Source organism: Haliotis cracherodii, unplaced genomic scaffold (assembly GCF_022045235.1).
Source record: "Haliotis cracherodii isolate W230 unplaced genomic scaffold, xgHalCrac1.p SCAF_11, whole genome shotgun sequence".
In the NCBI taxonomy this organism is placed as follows: domain Eukaryota; kingdom Metazoa; phylum Mollusca; class Gastropoda; order Lepetellida; family Haliotidae; genus Haliotis; species Haliotis cracherodii.
The window spans coordinates 34,649,543-34,673,981 of record NW_027266266.1 but is presented as its reverse complement, the minus strand read 5'-3'; the positions used below and the strand labels follow the sequence as shown (position 1 = coordinate 34,673,981).

The following is a 24,439-nucleotide window of genomic DNA, read 5'->3' as shown; positions in this document are numbered from 1 at the left end:
ACCTTACAGTTGCGTGTGTGTATGACTGAGTTGGGTTTAACGCCGCTTTTAACTGTATTCCAGTTTATCGCGGCGTGTCAGCTTAATGTGGGAGGAAAGCCCGAAGTGATGCAGGTCTCAGACGTTTACCACTTCGGTGAAACCCACGAGCACGGGTATGGTGCTGCCAAACCCGGCGAAACGGGATTCGAACCCACAATCATGTTATTCTGGCGTGCCCAAGGGACGCAACTCTGCACAGCGAATCGCGGCGCCTTAGACGACTGGGCCACCCGCGCCCCTCTTTGCAGTTGATGGAATAAAAGAACACGTTGAGTGTTTTAATCTAGTATATGGAATCACAATATTGTCTGAATTTCTTAAATTATATGATACATTTGAACCTATATACAGTGGTTGGTACAATGTCTTTAAGATAATTTGGGGCAATATTACTTTGTATTTTGTAGAACAAACATAGCTTACGTTTCCTCCTTCGTTCTATTAACGTTTCCAATCCTGTTTCATAATACAGATGTTTGTGCGAAGTATACTTTGGGAGCCCAGTAACTATTCTGGCAGCTTCTAGTTGAAGATTTTCTGAGTTGATAATTCTACATTACACCCACCCCACACCTCACACGAATATTCGAAATGTGGTCTTATGAAAATTGTATATACTTTATTTAATGTATTTCTGTCCAATATGAATTTTAATTTTCTCATTGAATTTATCATTTTTGATGTTGATTTAATTATGTTATCTACGTGACAGGACCAATTTCCGTTTGATGCAAACGCTATACCCAAATGTTTATGACCTTGAACATTCTTAACTTTACATTCATCAGAGTACAAGGTAATAAGACCTGATTCATATTTTAATGAAAATATAACCGCTTCTGTTTTATCTGGGTTGTATTTAATTAACAAGCGTTTTGCTCAGTTACACAGCTTGCTTAGATTTAAATTCAGCGTTTATTCAACAAGTTGATTATTTGGTGAAGAAAAGCCGAGTGCTGTATCGTCAGCAAAGAGTCTTGTCATGCAATCTAATTCATCAGCAATGTCGTTAACAAATACAATGAATATAAAGGGACCTAACACCGACCCATGTGGAACGCCAACCTTCAAAAGCCTTGGATAGAGCCCCACTTACAAACACTGATTGAGTACGATTGCTAATGTAACTAGACAGCCATTCAAGTAAATTCCCTTTTATACAATACATTTGGACATAAGCCCTTTATGCCAGACACGATTAAATGCTTTTGACACATCGCAAAAAAACAACATGCAATATTTTTCTCTGTTATCTAAAGATATACAAATTTGATTATAACCTAAGCGGCAAAAGAAAGTATAGGTTGGCAATTTGTAACTTTCCTAAAAACAGCGATAACTAGTGGAAAGTGGGTATTGGGAATATGACTGCCCAGGAAAGGTAGCAAAAAACACCTCACGCGAACGCGCCACCTGTGACGGCGCTCGTGCGGTGACCAAAAATGGTGAAAGAGGTTTCCCGCCTATGGCATAAACTGCACGCGAGAGAGAGAGAGAGAGAGAGAGAGAGAGAGAGAGAGAGAGAGAGAGAGAGAGAGAGAGAGAGAGAGAGAGATGGAATCCGAGCGTATCGTCCTTTCCGTGGAATGGTACTGATTGCTCAACATCGACGCCTGAGACTGCGATGAGCGAGGCAGGTTCGACGCTGGCAAGTGAGAAATTGGCGTCGAGTGCTGTTAACTGATGAAAGTCGGTTTAACTTGTTTCGAAATGACGGCAGAGAACGAGTTTATCGACGCAGAGGGGAACGTTTGGCTCCGGTGTGTATTCGAGAGGTCCATCCATTCGGCGGGGGAGGTGTCATGGTGTGTGGGGCGGTATTTGTGGAGATCAGAAGACTGATTTGTGATTATACAGGGAAACCTGAGCGCTGTGCAGTACAGAGACCAAGTGTTGCAGCCAGTTGTGCTTCCGTTCTTACAAAACCAACATTGTTTCAACACGACAATGCAAGGCCCCATACTGCAAGATTGACTCGGAACTTTCTAAACCAGCAGAACGTTGACGTTTTGCCCTGGCCTGCCCACTCGCCCGATATGAATCCTATTGAACATCTGTGGGACCATCTTGACAGACAGATTAGATCACGCCATCAGCCTCCCGCCAACAGACAAGGATTACAGCAGAGACAAGTGGCAACGGATTCCAGTCCACGTCATCAGAAGACTGACGTCATCGATGAGGCGGCGTATCACAGCATTCATTGAGGCAGCTGGAGGTCATACACGCTATTGAAGGCAACTGTGTCGACAATGAACTTGTAGTGTGTCTGACAATTATTTGGTGACATTTCAGACAACTTTTGAAAATGAAATTTCTTATTTACCTTCAGCTTACATTACCTGTGATGGCACAATTTCATTCAAACTGTGGTTGATCAATCATTTGTTACCCCTCCCTAGATTATATTATAATTCACAACAAAACCTCTTCTTATTTTTTTATCGATCATGGAACTTGACCTATACTTTCTTTTGCCGCCCAGTTTAGTATTCAATTAATTGATGGACAGTGGAATGGACTTTTTGAAAGCCCGACTGGTATTTATATAACAATTTATTGTCATGAAAATGGTTATAAAGATGCTTAAACACAACTCTCTCAAACACTTTACCAATACAACCAATGAATGATATTGGTCTGGAATTTGTCACAACTGAATGGTCGCCTTTCTTATACAATTGCACAACATGCGCTCTTTTCCATTCTGTTGGATATGCATTGAAAGCCACTGAATGATTGAACAATAAACATTAAACAATACTAATGCTGTTATAGGTTATGACTTATTCTGTCTGGACCAGATGCCTCAATAATTTGAAGACATTTTACAATGTCACATATACTGAACCAAATTAAAAACTTCACAATCCTAAAACTTTAACATTTCGACCAGTTATCATTGTGGGCCCTTATTGTGTATTTAAACAGTAATGGCCACGTATTGTCTTCAGATAACACCCGTTTTTGTGCAGGTGAATCGATCAAAATCATGTGCATAGCACTATAGTGGCAAAAATGTTTTTTCACGTGCAACTGGTCACGTGGCCATAATACCGTACGTATTTTCAGCCATACTTGTTAGCAGTCATTAACAAAAGAGAAAAACACAAAAAAACAAAAATATTTACGGCCATTTGTCATGCCACGCCTTTCAAATGTGCAACGTGAACGTGCCATCTGCATGTTGCAGACGGGAACGTCCGTAGCTGAAGTCGCAAGGACGATGGGTTGTAGTCGACGGACTGTTTATGATTTACAGACGCGTCTACAGCAAACGGGTACCACCGCTGATCGCCCTCGGCCAGGTCGACCACGTGTGACGTCACATGCAGAGGATCGTCAGATTGTCTTATGTCACCTCCGTAACCAATTTTTGACGGCTACATCAACCAGAAATGAACTGTTTAGGGGTAGACTTAGTGCGCAAACTGTTCGAAACCGTCTGAGAACTGCTCACCTTCAAGAACGACGGCCATACTGCGGGCCGATTCTGACTCAATTACACAGACGTCAACGTCAATTGTGGGCACAGCGACACTTACGATGGACTCAGAGGAATTGGAATCAAGTCGTCTACAGTGATGATACCCGATTTAATCTTCGATTTGCTGATGGTAGGGTGAGGGTGTGAGGCGCCGTCATGAACGTTACGCCCAGTGTTGTGTACAGGAAGATGACAGATTTCGAGGCGGAAGTGTCATGGTTTGGGGTGCTTTCTGTGCCAATGCACGTTCCAGGCTTCTTCTCATCCGTGGCAACCTCAACACTGCTGCTTACCGCGACCAGGTACTGGCACCAGAACTTCTGCCTTTTATGGCAGCACATAGACCCGGTTTCATCTTCCAACACGACAATGCCAGACCCCACACAGCAATGAAAAGGAATTTCCTTCAGAATGCGGGAGTCAACGTCATGGACTGGCCGTCAAGGTCTCCCGAGCTCAATCCCATCGACACGTCTGGAATGCTCTTGGCAGAAGTCTGCGCACTCTTCTGAACCAACCACAGAATTTGCAAGGTCTTGGCACCTAAATCTCTGCATTTCCACCAGGAGGTATGTGCATCCCAAGTGATCTTGTATTGCCGACCTACCCTGCAGGAGCTGGCGTTGACAACGATGGAGAGACCATTTTGGTCCTAGAATATGCCACCGCTAAACTACTGGTGTGATCAGTTCCAAAATCTACGTGACCTTAAACAAGACACAACTAGTGACTTGTAAACGTGAAATGCAGATACAGATTAACCAGTGTGACAATAATGTGCTATATAAAAGTCACAAGAAAACAGCTGGCATACACTGGAAATAAGTCAGGTCTCCGCCTTGTGCATGCGCAGGAGACTCAGGCAGCAAAGAAGTTGGGTTTGCAAGCCACTGCGAACAGTATTTCAGTTATACCAGGACGTGTCAGTTTATTGTTGAAGGAAAACCAACAGCGAAGGTAGTCGCAGGTGTTTACCGCCAAACTTCAAAATACACTTACATGGTACCGAGGAACCGACGGAAGCGGCTGTTGGCTGTTGGCAGTGGGAACATGAGCAATGCTAACAGCAAATGGTTACAACGGTTTTAGAAATATTCAAGTGATGGTCAATTTAAGCAAAGAAACCCACTACTAGCAGCTAAGCCATTTATCTACACGTTGTCAGAATATTAAAAAAATGGATGTAAGTTGTCACATACCTTTTTGTGAAAGGGAGGCACAAACGAATAATCAGTTCTTATCTTTGTGTGGAAAGACATACGAGTATCAACGATTCTATAGTATTTACAACTGAATTCAAATACTATTACAATTGACTGTGTCTGAAGACGGGCCGGAATGTCCACAAAGCAGTATAGTATTGACTGAAGCTACAATATTCAAAACAGTTATTTCCCACAGCAAAGTCAAACTGTACGGTAACTGGGGGAAAGAAAACTTGTCAACATTGAAAATACTGCTTGCCAGGCCACCATTGAGGACACCGTTGCGACCAATGGTATGAAGAGAGACATGCATACATGTGACTGTCTGTGCTGTTTTTTATATATACCATTTACAATTAAGTAGGAAGCATCTCTATTGTTTATGTCCTGTTGATATAATACATTAAACTCTGTACATGATCACATTTGTTATAACTGTTGTGGAATGGCCTTGTCATGGGGTGAGGTGATGCCAGGTGAAATGGGGTGTATTATTGCACTTACATAGCGAGGTGTATGTGTGTGGCTGCTTGTGCTGGTCACGACTAATGCTGATTTTATAGTGATAGCCCACTGACATACCATGCTGCAGTTTAACATGAATACCCCACTTAGAGCATACTGATCAGTTCTTGTTTTAGCCCCTTAATGTCAATCGCTATGCAGGATGACAAGAAGTACCATCTTTTAACGTCTTTTGGCATGACCTGGCCGGGGATTGAACCCCTGACCTTCTGCTGTCTGGGCAGACGCTCTACCACTAGACCACTGAGGCGGTCCTGTTTAACAAACATGGATGACTATCCTTATCACAGTTTATTACGTGCGAGGAGGACAAGAATTTACGTTTAACACACAAGTATTTGGTGAGGGATACAATCAACTAATGTATGATGTCAGTAATCACATTTGAGCAATTTCTGTGTACATGTAGTATGATTCAACGCATGTTCATGAAGTATTGAGAGTTTTCTTATCAAATTATTTTCCCAATATTAGTTAGCTTATGGTGCCTGAAAAACCAAGAGACATCTAGCACCTTGGCAAAGCCCCATGGGCACAACACGGTTGGTTGTGTGTCAGTCTTCACCTGAAACAAGGATCATTGCTCATATGACTGGATTGTCTGGTCCAGTCTCAGTCATATCTCAGTTTATATAATTTAGTGCCATGATGGACAGCAGACAAAACACAAAGCATCCAATAATCATGTTTTATTTACAAAATACAATTTACATGATACATGTTATTTACAAGATTTTCTGTAAACTCTCTTCAGCACACCACATAAACATCTCACGACACAAGAGGTGGCCATTTTAACTTGACCGTTTGATGCAGTGACTCAGGTAGCCAGTCGAGGTAGGCCTTCAATAGATCTGAAACATTCCACATGAATACACCCATCAACAAGTGAGCATCACAGCACCTTGTATGCATGTGTACATATAGTTGTATAGGTCTATGGCAGTAGGTCTATAGTTGTACAGGTCTATAATTCTATAGTTGCATAGGCCTATAATTTTATAGGTATATAGTTGCATAGGTCTATAAGTCTATAGTTGTATCGGTCTTTGGCTGTACAGTTGTACAGGTCTATAGTTGTACAGGTCTATAGTTGTATAGGTCCATAGTTGCATAGGCCTATAGTTGTAAAGGTCTATAGTTGTATCAGTCTATGGATGTACAGGTCTACAGTTGTACAGGTCTATAGTTGTACAGGTCTGTAGTTGTATAGGTCTATAGTTGCATAGGTCTATAGTTGTATAGGTCTAAAGGTCTATAGTTGTATCAGTCTATGGATGTACAGGTCTACAGTTGTACAGGTCTATAGTTGTACAGGTCTATAGTTGTATAGGTCTATAGTTGTATGGGTCTATAGTTGTACAGGTCTATAGTTGTACAGGTCTACAGTTGTACAGGTCTATAGTTGTACAGGTCTATAGTTGTACAGGTCTATAGTTGTATGGGTCTTTAGTTGTACAGGTCTATAGTTGTACAGGTCTATAGTTGTACAGGTCTATAGTTGTACAGGTCTACAGTTGTACAGGTCTATAGTTGTACAGGTCTATAGTTGTACAGGTCTATAGTTGTATGGGTCTTTAGTTGTACAGGTCTATAGTTGTACAGGTCTATAGTTGTACAGGTCTATAGTTGTACAGGTCTATAGTTGTATGGGTCTTTAGTTGTACAGGTCTACAGTTGTACAGGTCTATAGTTGTACAGGTCTATAGTTGTATGGGTCTTTAGTTGTACAGGTCTATAGTTGTATGGGTCTTTAGTTGTACGGGTGTATAGTTGTATAGGTCTACAGTTGTACAGGTCTATAGTTGTGCAGGTCTATAGTTGTATAGGTCTATAGTTGTACAGGTCTATAGTTGTATGGGTCTTTAGTTGTACGGGTGTATAGTTGTATAGGTCTATAGTTGTACAGGTCTATAGTTGTGCAGGTCTATAGTTGTATAGGTCTTTAGTTGTACAGATCTATAGTTGTACAGGTCTATAGTTGTATAGGTCTATAGTTGCATATGTGTATAGTTACATAGGTCCATAGTTGCATAGGTCTATAGTTTTATAGGTCTATAGTTGTATAGGTCCATAGTTGTATAGGTCTATTGTTGCATAGGTCTATAGTTTTATAGGTCTATAGTTGTATAGGTCTATAGTTGTACAGGTCTATAGTTATACAGGTCTATAGTTGCATAGGTCTATAGTTGTACAGGTCTATAGTTGTACAGGTCTATAGTTGTATAGATCTATAGTTGTATAGGTCTATAGTTGTACAGGTCTATAGTTGTATAGGTCTATAGTTGTACAGGTCTATAGTTGCATAGGCCTATAGTTGTATAGTTGTACAGGTCTATAGTTGTATAGTTGTATAGGTCTATAGTTGTACAGGTCTAGAGTTGCATAGGTCTATAGCTGTATAGGTCCATAGTTGTACAGGTCTATAGTTGCATAGGTCTAGAGTTGCATAGGTCTATAGTTTTTTAGTTGTACAGGTATATAGTTGTATAGTTGTATAGGTCTATAGTTGTACAGGTCTAGAGTTGCATAGGTCTATAGCTGTATAGGTCCATAGTTGTACAGGTCTATAGTTGCATAGGTCTATAGTTGTATAGGTCTATAGTTGTACAGGTCTATAGTTGTATAGGTCTATAGTTGTATAGGTCTATAGTTGTATAGGTCTATAGTTGTACAGGTCTATGGTTGTATAGGTCTATAGTTGTACAGGTCTATAGTTGTAAAGGTCTATAGTTGTATAGGTCTATAGTTGTATAGGTCTATAGTTGTACAGGTCTATAGTTGTATAGGTCTATAGTTGTACAGGTCTATAGTTGTAAAGGTCTATAGTTGTATAGATCTATAGTTGTACAGGTCTATAGTTGTAAAGGTCTATAGTTGTATAGATCTATAGTTGTACAGGTCTATGGTTGTATAGGTCTATAGTTGTACAGGTCTATAGTTGTAAAGGTCTATAGTTGTATAGATCTTTAGTTGTATAGGTCTATAGTTGTATAGGTCTATAGTTGTATAGGTCTATAGTTGTATAGGTCTATAGTTGAATAGGTCTATAGTTGTACAGGTCTATGGTTGTATAGGTCTATAGTTGTACAGGTCTATAGTTGTAAAGGTCTATAGTTGTATAGATCTATAGTTGTATAGGTCTATAGTTGTACAGGTCTATAGTTGTATAGGTCTATAGTTGTATAAGCATATAGGTCTGCATGGAGTCCAGGTCCTACTGCTGTCCCCACACTCAGGTGGACACAAGTGGATTGGGTAGTGATAACAGGTGACCTGACTAACTGTAGTAATAATCAATATCACCTAGAATGATATATACTTTTCAAAAATAGTAGAAGAAAGATAAGTGATGACGACGAACATCCTTTGCAAGAACATTTATATATGGAAAACTTAGCAACCAAACACATCCTACAGTTTGCACGTGCCACACACCTGCCTAGGGTGTCAATCCGATTTTGACACTTTCAAGGAAGGTCAATTTATGTCTGTGGACCATTATTTCTGTCAATTGTATTGACTCCGGTTATCATTCAGTCATGGCTTACTTGATAATATTCCTTGTTTGTGTATGCACCAGCATTGATGCGTGCTATTGGCATGCTGGAAACTGGCAGAAGTCAGCATGCAGTGGCCAAAATGTTCAATGTATCACAGTCTGTGATTAGCAGACTATGGAACAGGTACCAACAAAACCAAAATCTATTGATCTGAAACCAGGTTCTACCAAATGGAGCTTAAATGATAATTCAAATTGCTGCTACTGGAGTACAAGTTACGAGTCAAACGATAAGAACTGTGTGAATGCAGCTCATCTCCATGCTCGACGTCTACGTGTTGTGACGCCCCATACAAAACATTATATTGCCAACAAACACCAATGGTGTATGCAAGGTCGAAACTGGGGTAATCATTGACGGTCACGTGTCATGTTTTTCCGATAAGTCCCAATTCACTTTGCACATCTTCAAAAGGCCTGGTCGTGTCTGGTGAAATGAATGTCAAGGTCAGGCCTCCTGACAGTTAGGCAGTGGATCAGTTTTTTGTGTGGGGTGGCATCACTATGGCTGACTGAACCTCACTCCATATTGCGCAAGGACAGTACTGTGGGAACCACAGACTGACACCTGTGTTGTCCCATTGGCAAGGTGTGTAGGTCGACTTTTTCTCCACTATTTTCTTTCAAGGTTGTTGGAAGTTACAACATTTACTGTCATACTTCACTTCACTTGTTGAAATGTGTTCCCAATGCGTTCATTATTATCATATAACTATTACTAGAAACTGACATCTCTTACAATTTTGGAAAGTTGTTTCCGAGTATCACCTACTTTTTTAAGTGTATACATTGTAACATTTGTAACAAACAGAGCAGGAATTCAGTTACTACACGTCCTGAAGGAGATGGAAGGTGTTTACCGTATCACTGGAACCTAGAAGCATGCATCGGGACAACAATTACATTAATTGTTTCTACAGACAGTCTTGTCACTTTGACATGACATGATTGTGCTCAAGTCGGGATAATACAGGTCCTACATCAAATAGGACCTGAAATAAATAATAAAACAAACTATAAACAAAATTTGACCTTGCACCTGTAGCCACATTCCAGACAAAACGCATCAAAGGCCAACTTGACTTACAGTTGGGCTTGTTTCTCCAGACAGTAGAGAGAACAGCCAGGCAGTCCACATTCTCCTCCACCAGGGCAGTCAGCAGCGTCTCCGTCCTTGGCTGCAGTCTACATGCAACACACAATGATGGCTTCATGTTTATGCTATTGATATAGTTTTGAGGGATGAACAAGTGCAGAGTTAGTGGATGCTACAGAGAGTTAGTGGGTGTTAGAGTGGTGGGTGGTAGAGAGAGTTAGTGGATGCTACAGAGAGTTAGTGGGTGTTAGAGTGGTGGGTGGTAGAGAGAGTTAGTGGGTGGTAGAGTGAGTTAGTGGGTGTTAGAGTGGTGGGTGGTTGAGAGAGTTAGTGGATGCTACAGAGAGTTAGTGGGTGTTAGAGTGGTGGGTGGTAGAGAGAGTTAGTGGGTGGTAGAGTGAGTTAGTGGGTGTTAGAGTGGTGGGTGGTAGAGAGAGTTAGTGGGTGGTAGAGTGAGTTAGTGGGTGTTAGAGTGGTAGGCCGGGTGGTAGAGAGAGTTAGTGGGTGGTAAGGTGAGTTAGTGATCGGTAGAGTGAGTTAGAGGAGGCTAGAGTGAGTTAGTGGGTAGTAGGGTGAGTTAGTGGGTGGTAGAGTGAGTTAGTGCATGGTAGAGTGAGTTAGTGGATGCTAGAGTCAGTTAGTGGGTGGTAGAGAGAGTTAGTGGATGGTAGAGTGGTGGGGTGTAGAGAGTGTGAGTGGGTGTAGAGAGTGTGAGTGGGTGAGTGGTCAGTTAGTGGGTGGCAGAGAGAGTTAGGTGGTGGTAGAGAGAGTAAGTGTATGCTAGAGTGAGTTAGTGGGTGGGAGAGTGAGTTAGCGGGTAATAGAGTGGTGGGTGGTGGAGAGAGTTAGTGGGTGGTAGAGTGGTGGGGTGTAGAGAGAGTGAGTGGGTGTTAGAGTGAGTTAGTGGGTGTTAGAGTGAGTTAGTGGGTGGTAGAGTGAGTTGGTGGGTGTTAGTTGGTGGGTGTTAGAGTGGTGGGTGTTAGAGAGAGTTAGTTGTTCATAGAGAGAGTTAGTGGCCAGGTGGTAGAGAGAGTTAGTGGGTGGTAAGGTGAATTAGTGATCGGTAGAGTGAGTTAGAGGAGGCTAGAGTGAGTTAGTGGGTAGTAGGGTGAGTTAGTGGGTGGTAGAGTGAGTTAGTGCATGGTAGAGTGAGTTAGTGGATGCTAGAGTCAGTTAGTGGGTGGTAGAGAGAGTTAGTGGGTGGTAGAGTGGTGGGGTGTAGAGAGAGTTAGTGGGTGGTAGAGTGAGTTAGTGGGTGGTAGAGTGAGTTGGTGGGTGTTAGTTGGTGGGTGTTAGAGTGGTGGGTGTTAGAGAGAGTTAGTGGGTGATAGAGTCAGTTAGTGGGTGGTAGAGAGAGTTAGTGGGTGGTAGAGTGGTGGGGTGTAGAGAGAGTTAGTGGGTGGTAGAGTGAGTTAGTGGGTGGTAGAGTGAGTTGGTGGGTGTTAGTTGGTGGGTGTTAGAGTGGTGGGTGTTAGAGAGAGTTAGTGGGTGATAGAGTCAGTTAGTGGGTGGTAGAGAGAGTTAGGTGGTGGTAGAGAGAGTAAGTGTATGCTAGAGTGAGTTAGTGGGTGGGAGAGTGAGTTAGTGGGTGGTAGGATGAGTTAGTGGGTGGTAGAGTGAGTTAGTGGATGCTAGAGTCAGTTAGTGGGTGGCAGAATGAGTTAGTGGTTAGGGTGAGTTAGTGGATGCTAGAGTCAGTTAGTGGGTGGTAGAGTGAGTTAATGGGTGGTAGAGTTAGTTAGTGGACGCTAGAGTGAGTGAGTGGGTGGTAGAGTGAGTTAGTGGTTAGGGTGAGTTAGTGGATGCTAGAGTGAGTTAGTGGGTGGTAGAGTGAATTATTGGGTGGTAGAGTGGTGCATGGTAGAGTGAGTTAGTGGGTGGTAGAGTGGTGCATGGTAGAGTGAGTTAGTGGGTGGTAGAGTGGTGGGTGGTAGAGTGAGTTAGCTGTTCATAGAGAGAGTTAGTGGTAGAGAGAGTTAGTGTACGCTAGAGTCAGTAAGTGGGTGGTAGAGTGAGTTAGTGGCTAGTAGAGTGAGTTGATGGGTGGTATAGTTAGTTAGTGGGTGGTAGAATCAGTTAGTGGATGGTAGGATGAGTTAGTGGGTGCTAGAGTCAGTTAGTGGGTGGTAAAGTGGTTGGTGGTTGAATGAGTTAGTGGGGGGTAGAGTGAGTTAGTGGGTGGTAGAGTAAGTGACTGGTTAGTGTGAGTTAGTGGATGCTAGAGTCAGTTATTGGGTGGTAGGATGAGTTAGTGGCTTGTAAATAAGTCAAGGCTGAGTCAGGCAACCCCCGGGTCGAAAGCACCTTGTTGGGACATTTCATAGGAGAGGAATCCCCACAAGGACATCAGAACACCATTTCTGCTGAGCTGCATCTCCCACTTGAATAATGTCATCTGAAAGGCATCATGATAACAAGGGGCAAGTGGGATCAAATATAGAACACGCAATTCCATTGTATCCTGACCTGGCCCAGGACTTCACCATGGTAGAGGGTGTGGACAGCAGTGTGGGGATGAACTGCTTGAACATCGGCACCACCTGACCCTCCAACAGGAAGCGGGCAAACCACTTGTAGCGATCAAGGCCCACAGGGTAAGGTAGCGGCACAGCCGGCACTGGCCAGGTGACTCGACCTGTGGACCAACAGAGAGACAGGTTAGTCTGGATGAGTCATAGAGGGCTTCCGTCACAACATGATCCACTTACCACACATGCTGAAAATAGTTAGAGAGTAAGCAATGAGCTGCAAGGAAACAGATTACCCAGTCAGATTACCCAATGGTGGTTCCAGTTTTGACTTCAAGGGACAGATAATCTGTAGTTTATGTACACATACACCATATCGCAACAACCTGGAAACACATTCATAATAAAGTCATCATCACACAAACCAGTGGTTGACAGTAAGAGCAAACAATGTTTCGATCAGCCAAGTTACTTTGACTGACTTAGTCAACTCTTGAATAAGCAGTGTTGAGTTGCATCCCTTGGTGTGCTAGGATCCTGTCATCATTGGTTGGATTCCCACATTTTCCTGATCATGTGCACAATGCCCGTTTTGGTTTCACCAAAGTGGTCAACATACAGGACCTATGTTTAGGGCTTTCCTCCCACATGAAGCTGACACACCATGATGCAAATGAAATACTGTTTTCAAAGTAGTGCAGATCAGGGCCCACCTGTCACTCACTTCCCTCAACACTGACTTGGTGCCAAGATGGCTTTGTGCAAGTGGGTGTGAGTTTGTTCTGATTGAAACCTAGTTCCAACTCCAAATCATGTACTAACACATACTGCATTAAATCAAACCTGGCTAAGCTGTCATCATTCAATCATCAGACATCAGATCAGTGCCAATTGATCTGTCACAAGTTTGTCTGTCAAGTGAGGACCTCCAAAACTTAACAAGTTACAAGAATATAAGTTGTTATCCATAAAAAAGTGTCATGTATTCAACCATGCACCTCACATTTTCCATGACTGGCATTTGGAAATTATGTATCATGATATGATATCAGCAATTGGCCTATCAGGTTTTCTGAAAGGCCCATATCTTGAGGGAAAAATTGACCATGGGGCCCACCTTTGTTCCAGTCCAGAAGGGACATGTATACCTGCCTGTATAAAATGTTATGAAATACTCTGTGACACATGTCTTTTACGTATTGTATTAATCATGTTTTTGTTAATTCCCCCATGAGATTCTTATGTTGCAAGACAAATGTCCGATGGGATAATACAGTCTATCTCATCTTACACACATCCCCATCCCATCCCAATCCCAAGTTGTGTTTGTATATATTCAACACTGCCACATGCAACAGCAAAACCTGACAAATCATTGCCCAAGCAAACAAAACACAATTTATTTACTTATACACATGTACAAACAGATACTCTTTAGTGTCATGTTGGTCAGCTTACCATAGCTGCTTGTCATGTGACAGAAGACCTCCCCCAACGCAGCGTTGTAGTGGGGTGGAGGGTCCTCCTGGGGCTTGGAGAACACACAGTAGGAGGGGGCGAACACAGGCAGCCACTCAGCCTCAACTGTCACCACACCTGCACAGGTACACAGTCATTGAATGTTGGGGACCATTGAAACATATTGAGCATGGTTGAAGTGGAATCACTGTACTGAAACAAATCTTGTTTTATTAAAAGCCTAAATGACACATCCATCACATTTGTTGTCTGAGATTTTAACAACTGATCATCACTAGGGGGCTGGAAAATACAGCTCGTGCAAAATGAAATTGGCAATTTGATGGCTGCAAAACATTCACCAGGGTTTGGATGTTGAAAGGATATAAATACACTGAGTAATGTTTTGAGATTAAGATTCACCCTTCATGTAAATTCTGGAGGTTTCATGAATGTGCTGGTAGACGATGAACTCGGGGCGCTGCTTGAAGAGGACGGACGTTGGATGGATATAGACTGGATCCTCTAGCTCCATGCACTGAAACATACAGGCACATTGCTTTGCTTGTCATTTAGTATGAGCAACTACCCACTTCATTAGGGCTGATAACATGTATCAACTCAAATAATAAAGTCCCCTATCATCACAATTAAACAAAGGTAAATATACTGGTCCACAAGACAAATATACAGGTCCACAAGAAAAATATGCAGGTCCACAAGACAAATATACTGGTCCACAAGACAAATATACTGGTCCACAAGACAAATATACAGGTCCCCAAGTCAAACATACTGGTCCACAAGACAAATATACTGGTCCACAAGACAAACATACTGGTCCACAAGACAAATATACTTGTCCACAAGACAAATATACAGGTCCACAAGTCAAATACACTGGTCCACAAGACAAATATACTGGTCCACAAGACAAATATAGTGGTCCACAAGACTAATATACAGGTTCACAAGACAAATATACTGGTCCACAAGACAAGTATACTGTTCCACAAGACAAAAATACAGATCCACAAGACAAAAATACTGGTCCACAAGACAAATATACTGGTCCACAAGACAAATATGCAGGTTCACAAGACAAATATACTGGTCCTGTGATGGAGGGACAGGAAGCAGTGTTGTAGAGTTGTGAAATGGAGGGACAGGAAGCAGTGTTGTAGAGCTGTGTAAAAAAGGGACAGGAAGCAGTGCTGTAGACCTGTGTAATGAAGGGACAGGAAGCAGTGTTGTAGAAATGTGTAATGAAGGGACAGGAAGCAGTGTTGTAGATCTGTGTAATGAAGGGACAGGAAGCAGTGTTGTAGAGCTGTGTAATGAAGAGACAGGAAGCAGTGTTGTAGAGCTGTGTAATGAAGGGTTAGGAAGCAGTGTTGTAGAAATGTGTAATGAAGGGAGAGGAAGCAGTGTTGTAGAGTTGTGTAATGAAGGGAGAGGAAGCAGTGTTGTAGATCTGTGTAATGAAGGGACAGGAAGCAGTGTTGTAGAGCTGTGTAATGAAGAGACAGGAAGCAGTGTTGTAGATCTGTGTAATGAAGGGACAGGAAGCAGTGTTGTAGAGCTGTGTAATGAAGAGACAGGAAGCAGTGTTGTAGATCTGTGTAATGAAGGGACAGGAAGCAGTGTTGTAGAAATGTGTAATGAAGGGAGAGGAAGCAGTTTTTGTAGAGCTGTGTAATGAAGAGACAGGAAGCAGTGTTGTAGAGCTGTGTAATGAAGGGACAGGAAGCAGTGTTGTAGAAATGTGTAATGAATGTTGTTGACCTCTGTAATGAAAACAATGTTGCATGAAGTGTGGCAGATTCCTATTGGACTAGTGGTTTCTATGGCACTGGTTTTATGAAATCCATAAACTGCCATCTTGATGTTAGTCTGCATACCCGAGCAATAACAACTGGGATGAGTGAGTGAGTGAGTATGGTTTTACGCTGTTTTTAGCAATATTCCAGCAATATCACGGTGGGGGAAACCGGAAGTAGGCTTCAAACCCACACGCCTCCTGGATGAAGATGATAGAGGTGACTGGCGTGGAACATGAATGTACAACTTAACAACCATCAGTATATTTTTCAGTGAATTATGTATTTTGACATAATTGAAAGTAACCATCAATGTTAACTATTGATAATTTGACTTGTGTTTGATGTATTGCCATTGGACAATGGCTATACATCCATTATTTGTGTTACCACACTATTGGTTGATGTAACCTGATGGGTGAATGACTAAACCAGGGGGCCACCTCACTGCCTGGGACAAGTGAGTGAGCAATACATGTATGTGTATGATTGTAACCATGACTTTGTAGGTGAGTCCATGTAGTCAGCTGTAACCAGAATTGGAGTCACTCACATAGTATGCATGCTTCAGCTTCTTCTCATCGTCTGTGGCCCCTGGGGGTGGTGCGGGGGCTCGTCTGAAACACAGCAGAATGGAATGAAACAAACTTAAAGGAAAAGATAAAATATGGATCTTGTATGTCATTTCCGAAATATTTTGAGTACGGTTGGTTGGTTGGTTGGTTTTGTTTGTTGGTTGGTTGGTTGGACCAGACAATCCAGTGATTGATATCATGAGCATCAATCCACACAATTTGGATCGATGACATGCATCAACCAAGTCAGCGAGTCTGACCACCTGTTTCGTTAGTCGCCTCTTACAACAAGCATAGTCACCTTTTACGGCAAGAATGGGTTGCTGAAGACCTTTTTTACCCCTGATCTTCATGGGTCTTAATAGTATGGTTAATAGGAATTTTCCCAAAGGTCATCAAGCAGCAGCCTTCTCAACAGGCTTTCCCCATTATTGGCTAATGTTGTCCACTGCCATGATGTTGATAAGCCCTCTGTGAATTACCTAGCCACGTGGTCAGCAAGTCCTGACAATACAATCTGGCGTAGTAGCTTTGCCTGGAGGTCAGTGGGAGGGGTCAACTTGGGGTCAACACACAGGTCAGCCTCTGGAATAACTCCATTGACTGAAAGAAAATTCATGTTATTTAACATATAGAAAGGTAAGAGTCAAAAGGAGGGTCCAGTCATGTCCTGACAACCATTTACCTGTTGTAACTAACTAATGACCAGCAGATCCTGGCGTACCAAACAGACATCACTCACAGCCATACATGATCCAAAAGATTTTCGGGATGTTATGTGACTTATTGAGTTATATTTCTAACTAACCTATATTTTGAAAGTACACACCTGCATTTGTGAGTTGCGCCCGTAGCTTTCTGATCTCCTTCATGGCCTTGAAGCGGATCCCGAACTTGTAACAGAAGTCTGGAGAGAAGCCCTCATACTCACAGGACCCCACAGCCTTCAAAAGGATCATCAGGTCGCCTAGCAACAAGGAGTTACCCTGAAACAGTCATCAAAAGGCATCAAACTTGGCATCCACTTACAGCATGATATAAAGATAAGGAAAACATGGGTTATAAGCAATATGTCACTTTAGACGACATACTGTGGGGCTTTTAAACATATTATAAGAATAAATATGACCAAACAAAATCTTTCTTACTAAAGACGATATCCTAAATATTTAAACCATTTCTTCTTTTACAATAACATTTCTCCTTTAATACTTTAATCATCCAGTTTCCATATCTCCCACTCTCAATATCATGCCCTTCCCTCAATATCTCCCCGATCCCCTCAAGATCACGCCCTTCCCTCAATATCTCTCCGATCCCCTCAATATCACGTCCTTCCCTCAATATCTCCCTGATCCCCTCAATATCTCCCCAAACCCCTCAAGATCACACCCTTCCCTCAATATCTCCCCAATCCCCTCAAGATCACACCCTCCCCTCAATATCTCCCCAATCCCCTCAATATCACGTCCTTCCCTCAATATCTCCCCAATCCCCTCAATATCACGTCCTTCCCTCAATATCTCCCCAATCCCCTCAAGATCACGCCCTTCCCTCAATATCTCCCCAATCCCCTCAATATCACGTCTTTCCCTCAATATCTCCCCGATCCCCTCAATATCACGTCCTTCCCTCAATATCTCCCCAATCCCCTCAAGATCACGCCCTTCCCTCAATATCTCCCCAATCCCCTCAATATCACGTCTTTCCCTCAATATCTCCCCGATCCCCTAAATATCGAGTCCTTCCCTCAATATCTCCCCGATCCCCTCAAGATCACACCCTTCCCTCAATATCTCCTCAATCCCCTCAAGATCACACCCTTCCCTCAATAACTCCCCGATCCCCTCAAGATCACGCCCTTCCCTCAATAGCATGCCCTCCTCAACACTCTATATTTCCTCCATGCTCAATATCTCCACTCTCAATATCTCCTTCACCCTCAATCCTCAATATCTCAACCCTCAATATCTCCTCCAGCCTCATAGCTCACTTAACATCAATTTTAAACCTTATGCCAAATATACTTGCCATCAATCATCCCTTTTATCACTACGTAATATTCCTCCTCCCAAAGCCATTCTGCCACTCACCTCCCCGGCCCACATCTTCTTGATCTGCATCGTCCGTGATAGCCTCTGCTTCATGTCCTCCTTCTGTGGAAATCAAGTCATTCAGGCCAAATCATGTCACCTCATATTGAGGGTATATCCAGTTGAAGTGAGTGATGGAGTTGGGTTCTAAACAGTATTTCTGATAGATATTTAATGCAAGTCATGAATGCCTACCACTTTGGCACAACAAACGAGCACAGCTCTTGTGCTGACAGGGCAATAATCAGGGCACATCTGTGACTGCCACACATAAGCAGCAGATCCTCACATGGTTAAGGCACACAACTTTATTTAGCGTAAGTCCAACAGGGCACATATGCTTCTCCCTTGCAAACAGCCTCATAAGGAGCATGTAGCATGCTTCCTATGGGTGACAAGAAGAGGATGAAGCTGACATATTCCTGTGACATTCAGTCATTGTATCCTGAAGTCAGGCGTCCTGAAGATATTACTGATTTAGATTTGTCTGTTGCATCTCACCTGTGTGTCCGTAGACGAGGGAGGCTGTATTTCCGTGAAGACCTGGTCGACTGAGAGGGCAGACACAATGGTGATGACATAGGGAAGCAGGTTGTGCTGGTGTCCTAGGGAGAGCATCTTGCTGTACCGAGGCGACACGGGGAAACACGCCATAGCTCGTCCTACAGGCGTTATCTTGGATGGGGTTCCTGGACAACCAAATACACTTTAAGTAGTTCAGTACATTGTTTGACACACTTCAGATTAAGTGTTTACACTTCTGTCTCGTGTTTAAGTCATTCAAACTTCAGCTTACTGGGTTCAGCTTGTGAACATGTCTATTCTTTGCTCATTAATTCATAAGCCTTTGAGATCAGATAAATATACAGAATAAATAACATTTCAGATGATGCAAACACTGGCTTATGACCATGTGCATATCTGCAGATTAGATGATTAGATACAACAGAAAGTAATAGATTGATGTTGCTAAAACCCTAAAGTCTGTCAAAGGGGATAAATTCCTGTTGCACACCAAGGGAGATAATAAACATTTACAGTCAATTTATATGGGAAGATATATTTGTATAAATTAGAGCCAAACTATAAGCTTTGTGCTCAGTGTCTCTTAAGAACAAGATTTGAGTTTTTAATATGTTCTTAAAACAACATACACCATAATCAGACTGATCTGAAAAAGATAAGATGTCATCGTAAGAGGAAACCTGCATGCTGAATGTCAGCCTCATCAGTCAAGCAGTATGAGAGGGGAAATAGTTAAGAGCAGTGACAGGGTTACTTTCACTGAGCATGTACAGTGTCCACCTTTCAGGAAGTAAACGACCATCATACCTTTGTTCATGTCTCTGTAGGACTTGGGTTGCTGCGGAGATGTTAGTGCCCCAAGGGAGATCAACAATTTCTCACCAGCCTGGTGATCAACATAACCAAACTATATAAAACTAGCAAGTAATACTATTCATGGTATTTAGCATGAAACAATGGAGATGTAATACACTGGATAACAGAGGATGAGCCATGACCAGGACTGGACCAGGACCATGGAATACCCACAAGGGTAAAATGAAAGTACTCACAAGCTGCTAGTTGTTAGACCATAATACATTAGTTATCAGATATGCATAACATTTTCTTTTTTTAAGAGAGTCTGTAGGCATTTGATTTTTCATAATATTTTTTGCTTATAAATAAAATAAGGAATATGTGTCCATTAACTGGTTTCAGAAATGATTCAAATGATGTATGAATGTAGGAACATGTATATGCTGTATTTCTTCAAGGAACACACATAAGGATTGTATCCGCCTGTAGGTACCTGAGGACAATACCATCATACATGGCAGCATGTTTGGTTGTGAGGCAGGATAGGAGGAAAATCTGGTAATGAAATTATTATGGCCTTAATAAGATATACTTGACTCTAATAGCGTTAAATAACTTCCTGAAGCCTGTATTAAGATGAGCATATAGTTGTATGCCTCATATTACATGGAAAACTTCTACATGGCTTTATTGACCCTGACCTTTATTTGTTCCACATCGGGTGGAGTAGGGAAGGGAAAGTTGGCCACCCTGTCGATGTTCATATCCTGGAATGAGAAGTGTCAACAGCAATAATTTCACAAATAGTCAAAGCATGTGATGTACAGGGTTTCAGCGGGCGCAAAATGTATTCATATATATTCTGCATAAACTAAGGACCAAAAACTGATAAATCTGCATGATTTGAACAAAACATGATGTCATCATGAGAAGAATCCTACATGCTACAGTTCTGTCTCCTCAGTCTGGCAGTGTCCGACAAGAAGTTTACACAGCCAAATATTCATTAAGATAGAATTTAAAAGCATGGTCAAAACACAAAGGTCAAAGCATGGCCAAAATTATAATATTGCAAAAAACAGAACATATGTGAGTGCCAGAAAAAAAGAAAACACCAAATATGTTACATTTTTTCAGAATGGCTGCCTTGGAACAAACAGACCATTTCTGATTAAATGCAATGTTTTTATACTTACCTGATGCTACACAGTGCTTTAGCTTCCCCATCTTATACAAACAGACAGTACTGGAATAAAGAGACAAACGGTAAGGCGGCAGAGGAGGACAGAGTTCGGGTGGGCCTATAGTAGTGGCATCAGGTAAGTATAAAAACATTGCATTTAATCAGAAATGCTCATGTTTTACCTTACCTGACGCTACACAGTGCTTTATTTGACTGACATGGGAGGCGGACTTATCAGAAGCACCTGGCATGCTAAAGAAGCACAATAAAACCGTCTGGCAAGAAACCCAGCAGGCGACAGCATAGTAGCGGCTCCCGGAACGGCAAGCAAGGGGAAAGGACATAGGTCAAGCCCTCTTGGAACAGAATGATGGACTGGTAATTTTCAGAGTTGCCAGTCCACAAGGACTGGCAGTTTCAAAAGGACTTGAATAGATGGTTGAACAGGGAGGATCAGAGAGGCAGTGTCTAACAAGCTGGCCACATCAGCAAACAACTGGTCCCGGGGGAGGAGAACGTCTCCAGACTCCAAAACTAGGTGTCCCACCTGGGGCAAGCGCCTTGCCCAGGCGAGGCACAAGGGAGATGATCCACAAGCTAAACAGGCCTATCCGCAGGGCATATCGCTGGTGAAGGTCCAGCAAAACATGGCAACACTGTCCGGCGGATAGCTGACGATGGCACTTGCCAAAAGCATTGGGGATGTCATCAGGACTGTGAGAATGTCGACAGGAACCAAGGGAACGGCGGGATGAAGTATCCGACGAAGTGCGGGAATGTCAAGTCGCGAGAGCCACTAACATCCAGGCCGTTGGACAATGCTGAAGGAGTTGCTCACAAAAGGCATGAACGGAAGTAGGATTAGAAAAATCAAGCGTAACAGATGGAGTAGATTGGGGAAGAGGACCCGAAAGAACCGTCGGCGGCAGAGGGAGGGGAAGAGGTCGGTAACAGAGGCTAAGGACCAGGTATCTTCTCCCTGTGAGCAAGTTGTTTCTGGCGATGAAGAAGAGCCTTTCTGTAAGAATTAAAGTCTGTAATTGACATGAGAGTGCAAAGGGAGGAACGATTGTCAAACAAAAACACAGGCTTGACAAAACAAGGTAAGTAGAAACTCTGTTCCAAACCGTGTCTGTCCGTAGGGCAGAGAGGAATATGAGGGAGTAGGGGCCAAGGTGGATAACTTGTGTCTCTTCGTTCCAGTACTGTCTATTTGTATAAGGTAGGGATGCTTAAGCACTGTGAAGCATCAGGTAAGGTAAAACAGAACATTTATTTTCAGTTACTTTTATGTGAAATTTCTATTATATACAATTAATATTCCAGCAGCCCATGTTAGATGGTCTTCACTCAAGCTTTAAGTTTTGATTCAAGCAAGTAAATTCCCCATCTGTAAAAAACATAAGGCAACGGTAAGTAATAAAGGAACTTTGTATTTTATATGCTCTTGGTACAGTGGTTGTCCTAGGACCCCCATTTCATGTATAACTAAGAGTCTGCCGCACCAATCATGCAGGTAGATTCCTGCAGACCAAGGTAGACTCCTGCAGGCCAAGGTAGACTCTTGCAGGCCAAGGTAGATTCATGCAGACCAAGGTAGACACCTGCAGACCAAGGTAGACACTTGCAGACCAAGGTAGACTCATGCTGACAAGTGCAGGCCAAGGTAGACTCATGCTGACCAGTGCAGGCCAAGGTAGACTCATGCAGACCAGTGCAGGCCAAGGTAGACTCTTGCAGACCAAGGTAGATTCATGCAGACCAAGGTAGACTCCTGCAGACCAAGGTAGACTCCTGCATGCCAAGGTAGACTCTTGCAGACCAAGGTAGACTCCTGCAGACCAAGGTAGATTCATGCAGGCCAAGGTAGACTCTTGCAGGCCAAGGTAGACTCTTGCAGGCCAAGGTAGACTCCTGCAGGCCAAGGTAGACTCCTGCATGCCACTGCAGACCAAGGTAGACTCTTGCAGACCAAGATAGATTCATGAAGGCCAAGGTAGACTCCTGCAGACCAAGGTAGACTCCTGCAGGCCACTGCAGACCAAGGTAGACTCCTGCAGGCCAAGGTACACTCCTGCAGGCCAAGGTAGATTCATGCAAACCAAGGTAGACTCCTGCAGGCCACTGCAGACCAAGGTAGACTCTTGCAGACCAAGGTAGATTCATGCAGACCAAGGTAGACTCCTGCAGACCAAGGTAGACTCCTGCATGCCAAGGTAGACTCTTGCAGACCAAGGTAGACTCCTGCAGACCAAGGTAGATTCATGCAGACCAAGGTTGACTCTTGTAGGCCAAGGTAGACTCTTGCAGGCCAAGGTAGACTCTTGCAGGCCAAGGTAGACTCCTGCAGACCAAGGTAGACTCCTGCAGGCCAAGGTAGACTCCTGCATGCCACTGCAGACCAAGGTAGATTCTTGCAGACCAAGGTAGATTCATGAAGGCCAAGGTAGACTCCTGCAGGCCAAGGTAGACTCCTGCAGACCAAGGTAGACTCCTGCAGGCCACTGCAGACCAAGGTAGACTCCTGCAGGCCAAGGTAGACTCCTGCAGACCAAGGTAGATTCATGCAGACCAAGGTAGACTCCTGCAGGCCACTGCAGATCAAGGTAGACTCCTGTAGACCAAGGTAGACTCTTGCAGGCCAAGGTAGACTCCTGCAGACCAAGGTAGACTCCTGCAGGCCAAGGTAGACTCCTGCATGCCAAGGTAGATTCATGCAGGAAAAGGTAGACTCCTGCATGCCAAGGTAGATTCATGCAGGCCAAGGTAGACTCCTGCAGGCCAAGGTAGACTCTTGCAGGCCAAGGTAGATTCATGCAGACCAAGGTAGACAGACTCCCACAGACCACTGCAGGCCAAGGTAGACTCCTGCAGGCCAAGGTAGACTCCTGCATGCCAAGGTAGATTCATGCAGGCCAAGGTAGACTCCTGCAGGCCAAGGTAGATTCATGCAGGCCAAGGTAGACTCCTGCAGGCCAAGGTAGACTCTTGCAGGCCAAGGTAGATTCATGCAGGCCAAGGTAGACAGACTCCCACAGACCACTGCAGGCCAAGGTAGACAGACTCCTGCAGGCCAAGGTAGACTCCTGCAGGCCAAGGTAGATTCATGCAGACCAAGGTAGACTCCTGTAGACCAAGGTAGACTCTTGCAGGCCAAGGTAGACTCCTGCAGACCAAGGTAGACTCCTGCATGCCACTGCAGACCAAGGTAGACTCCTGCCGACCAAGGTGTCTAGACTCCTGCATGCCAAGGTAGATTCATGAAGGCCAAGGTAGACTCCTGCAGGCCAAGGTAGACTCCTGCAGGCCAAGGTAGACTCCTGCATGCCAAGGTAGATTCATGCAGGCCAAGGTAGACTCCTGCAGGCCAAGGTAGACTCCTGCAGGCCAAGGTAGATTCATGCAGGCCAAGGTAGATTCCTGCAGGCCAAGGTAGATTCTTGCAGGCATCATGCATACCATGAACAATTTCATCTGGTTCCTAAACCACCTGACAAAACGTACCTTCATTTGTAGAATAAGATCATCAACTGGACGCCGAGAAATTTCTGGAGGAGCAAATTTCTCAAAATCATCATTGAAGACTGCAGAGGAATATAATC

General features: G+C 43.3%; 1 protein-coding gene across 1 annotated transcript in view; it reads right to left on the bottom strand.

Annotated features, from left to right (window-relative positions):
* Positions 1-5,990: 5,990 nt before the first annotated feature.
* LOC139456425 (probable ATP-dependent RNA helicase DHX37) overlaps positions 5,991-24,439 on the bottom strand; it is a 60,211-nt gene continuing 41,762 nt past the window's right edge. The window contains exons 17-29 of the mRNA XM_071238131.1: positions 24,342-24,438; positions 20,356-20,421; positions 19,664-19,742; positions 18,833-19,020; positions 18,332-18,394; positions 17,068-17,224; positions 16,721-16,841; positions 16,217-16,280; positions 14,267-14,381; positions 13,844-13,981; positions 12,384-12,552; positions 9,909-10,006; positions 5,991-6,113 (exon numbers count right to left, since the gene is read on the bottom strand). Coding sequence (XP_071094232.1) covers positions 6,031-6,113; positions 9,909-10,006; positions 12,384-12,552; positions 13,844-13,981; positions 14,267-14,381; positions 16,217-16,280; positions 16,721-16,841; positions 17,068-17,224; positions 18,332-18,394; positions 18,833-19,020; positions 19,664-19,742; positions 20,356-20,421; positions 24,342-24,438 — 1,438 coding nt within the window. The 3' untranslated portion in view covers positions 5,991-6,030. The remainder of the gene's footprint in view (positions 6,114-9,908; positions 10,007-12,383; positions 12,553-13,843; positions 13,982-14,266; positions 14,382-16,216; positions 16,281-16,720; positions 16,842-17,067; positions 17,225-18,331; positions 18,395-18,832; positions 19,021-19,663; positions 19,743-20,355; positions 20,422-24,341; position 24,439) is intronic.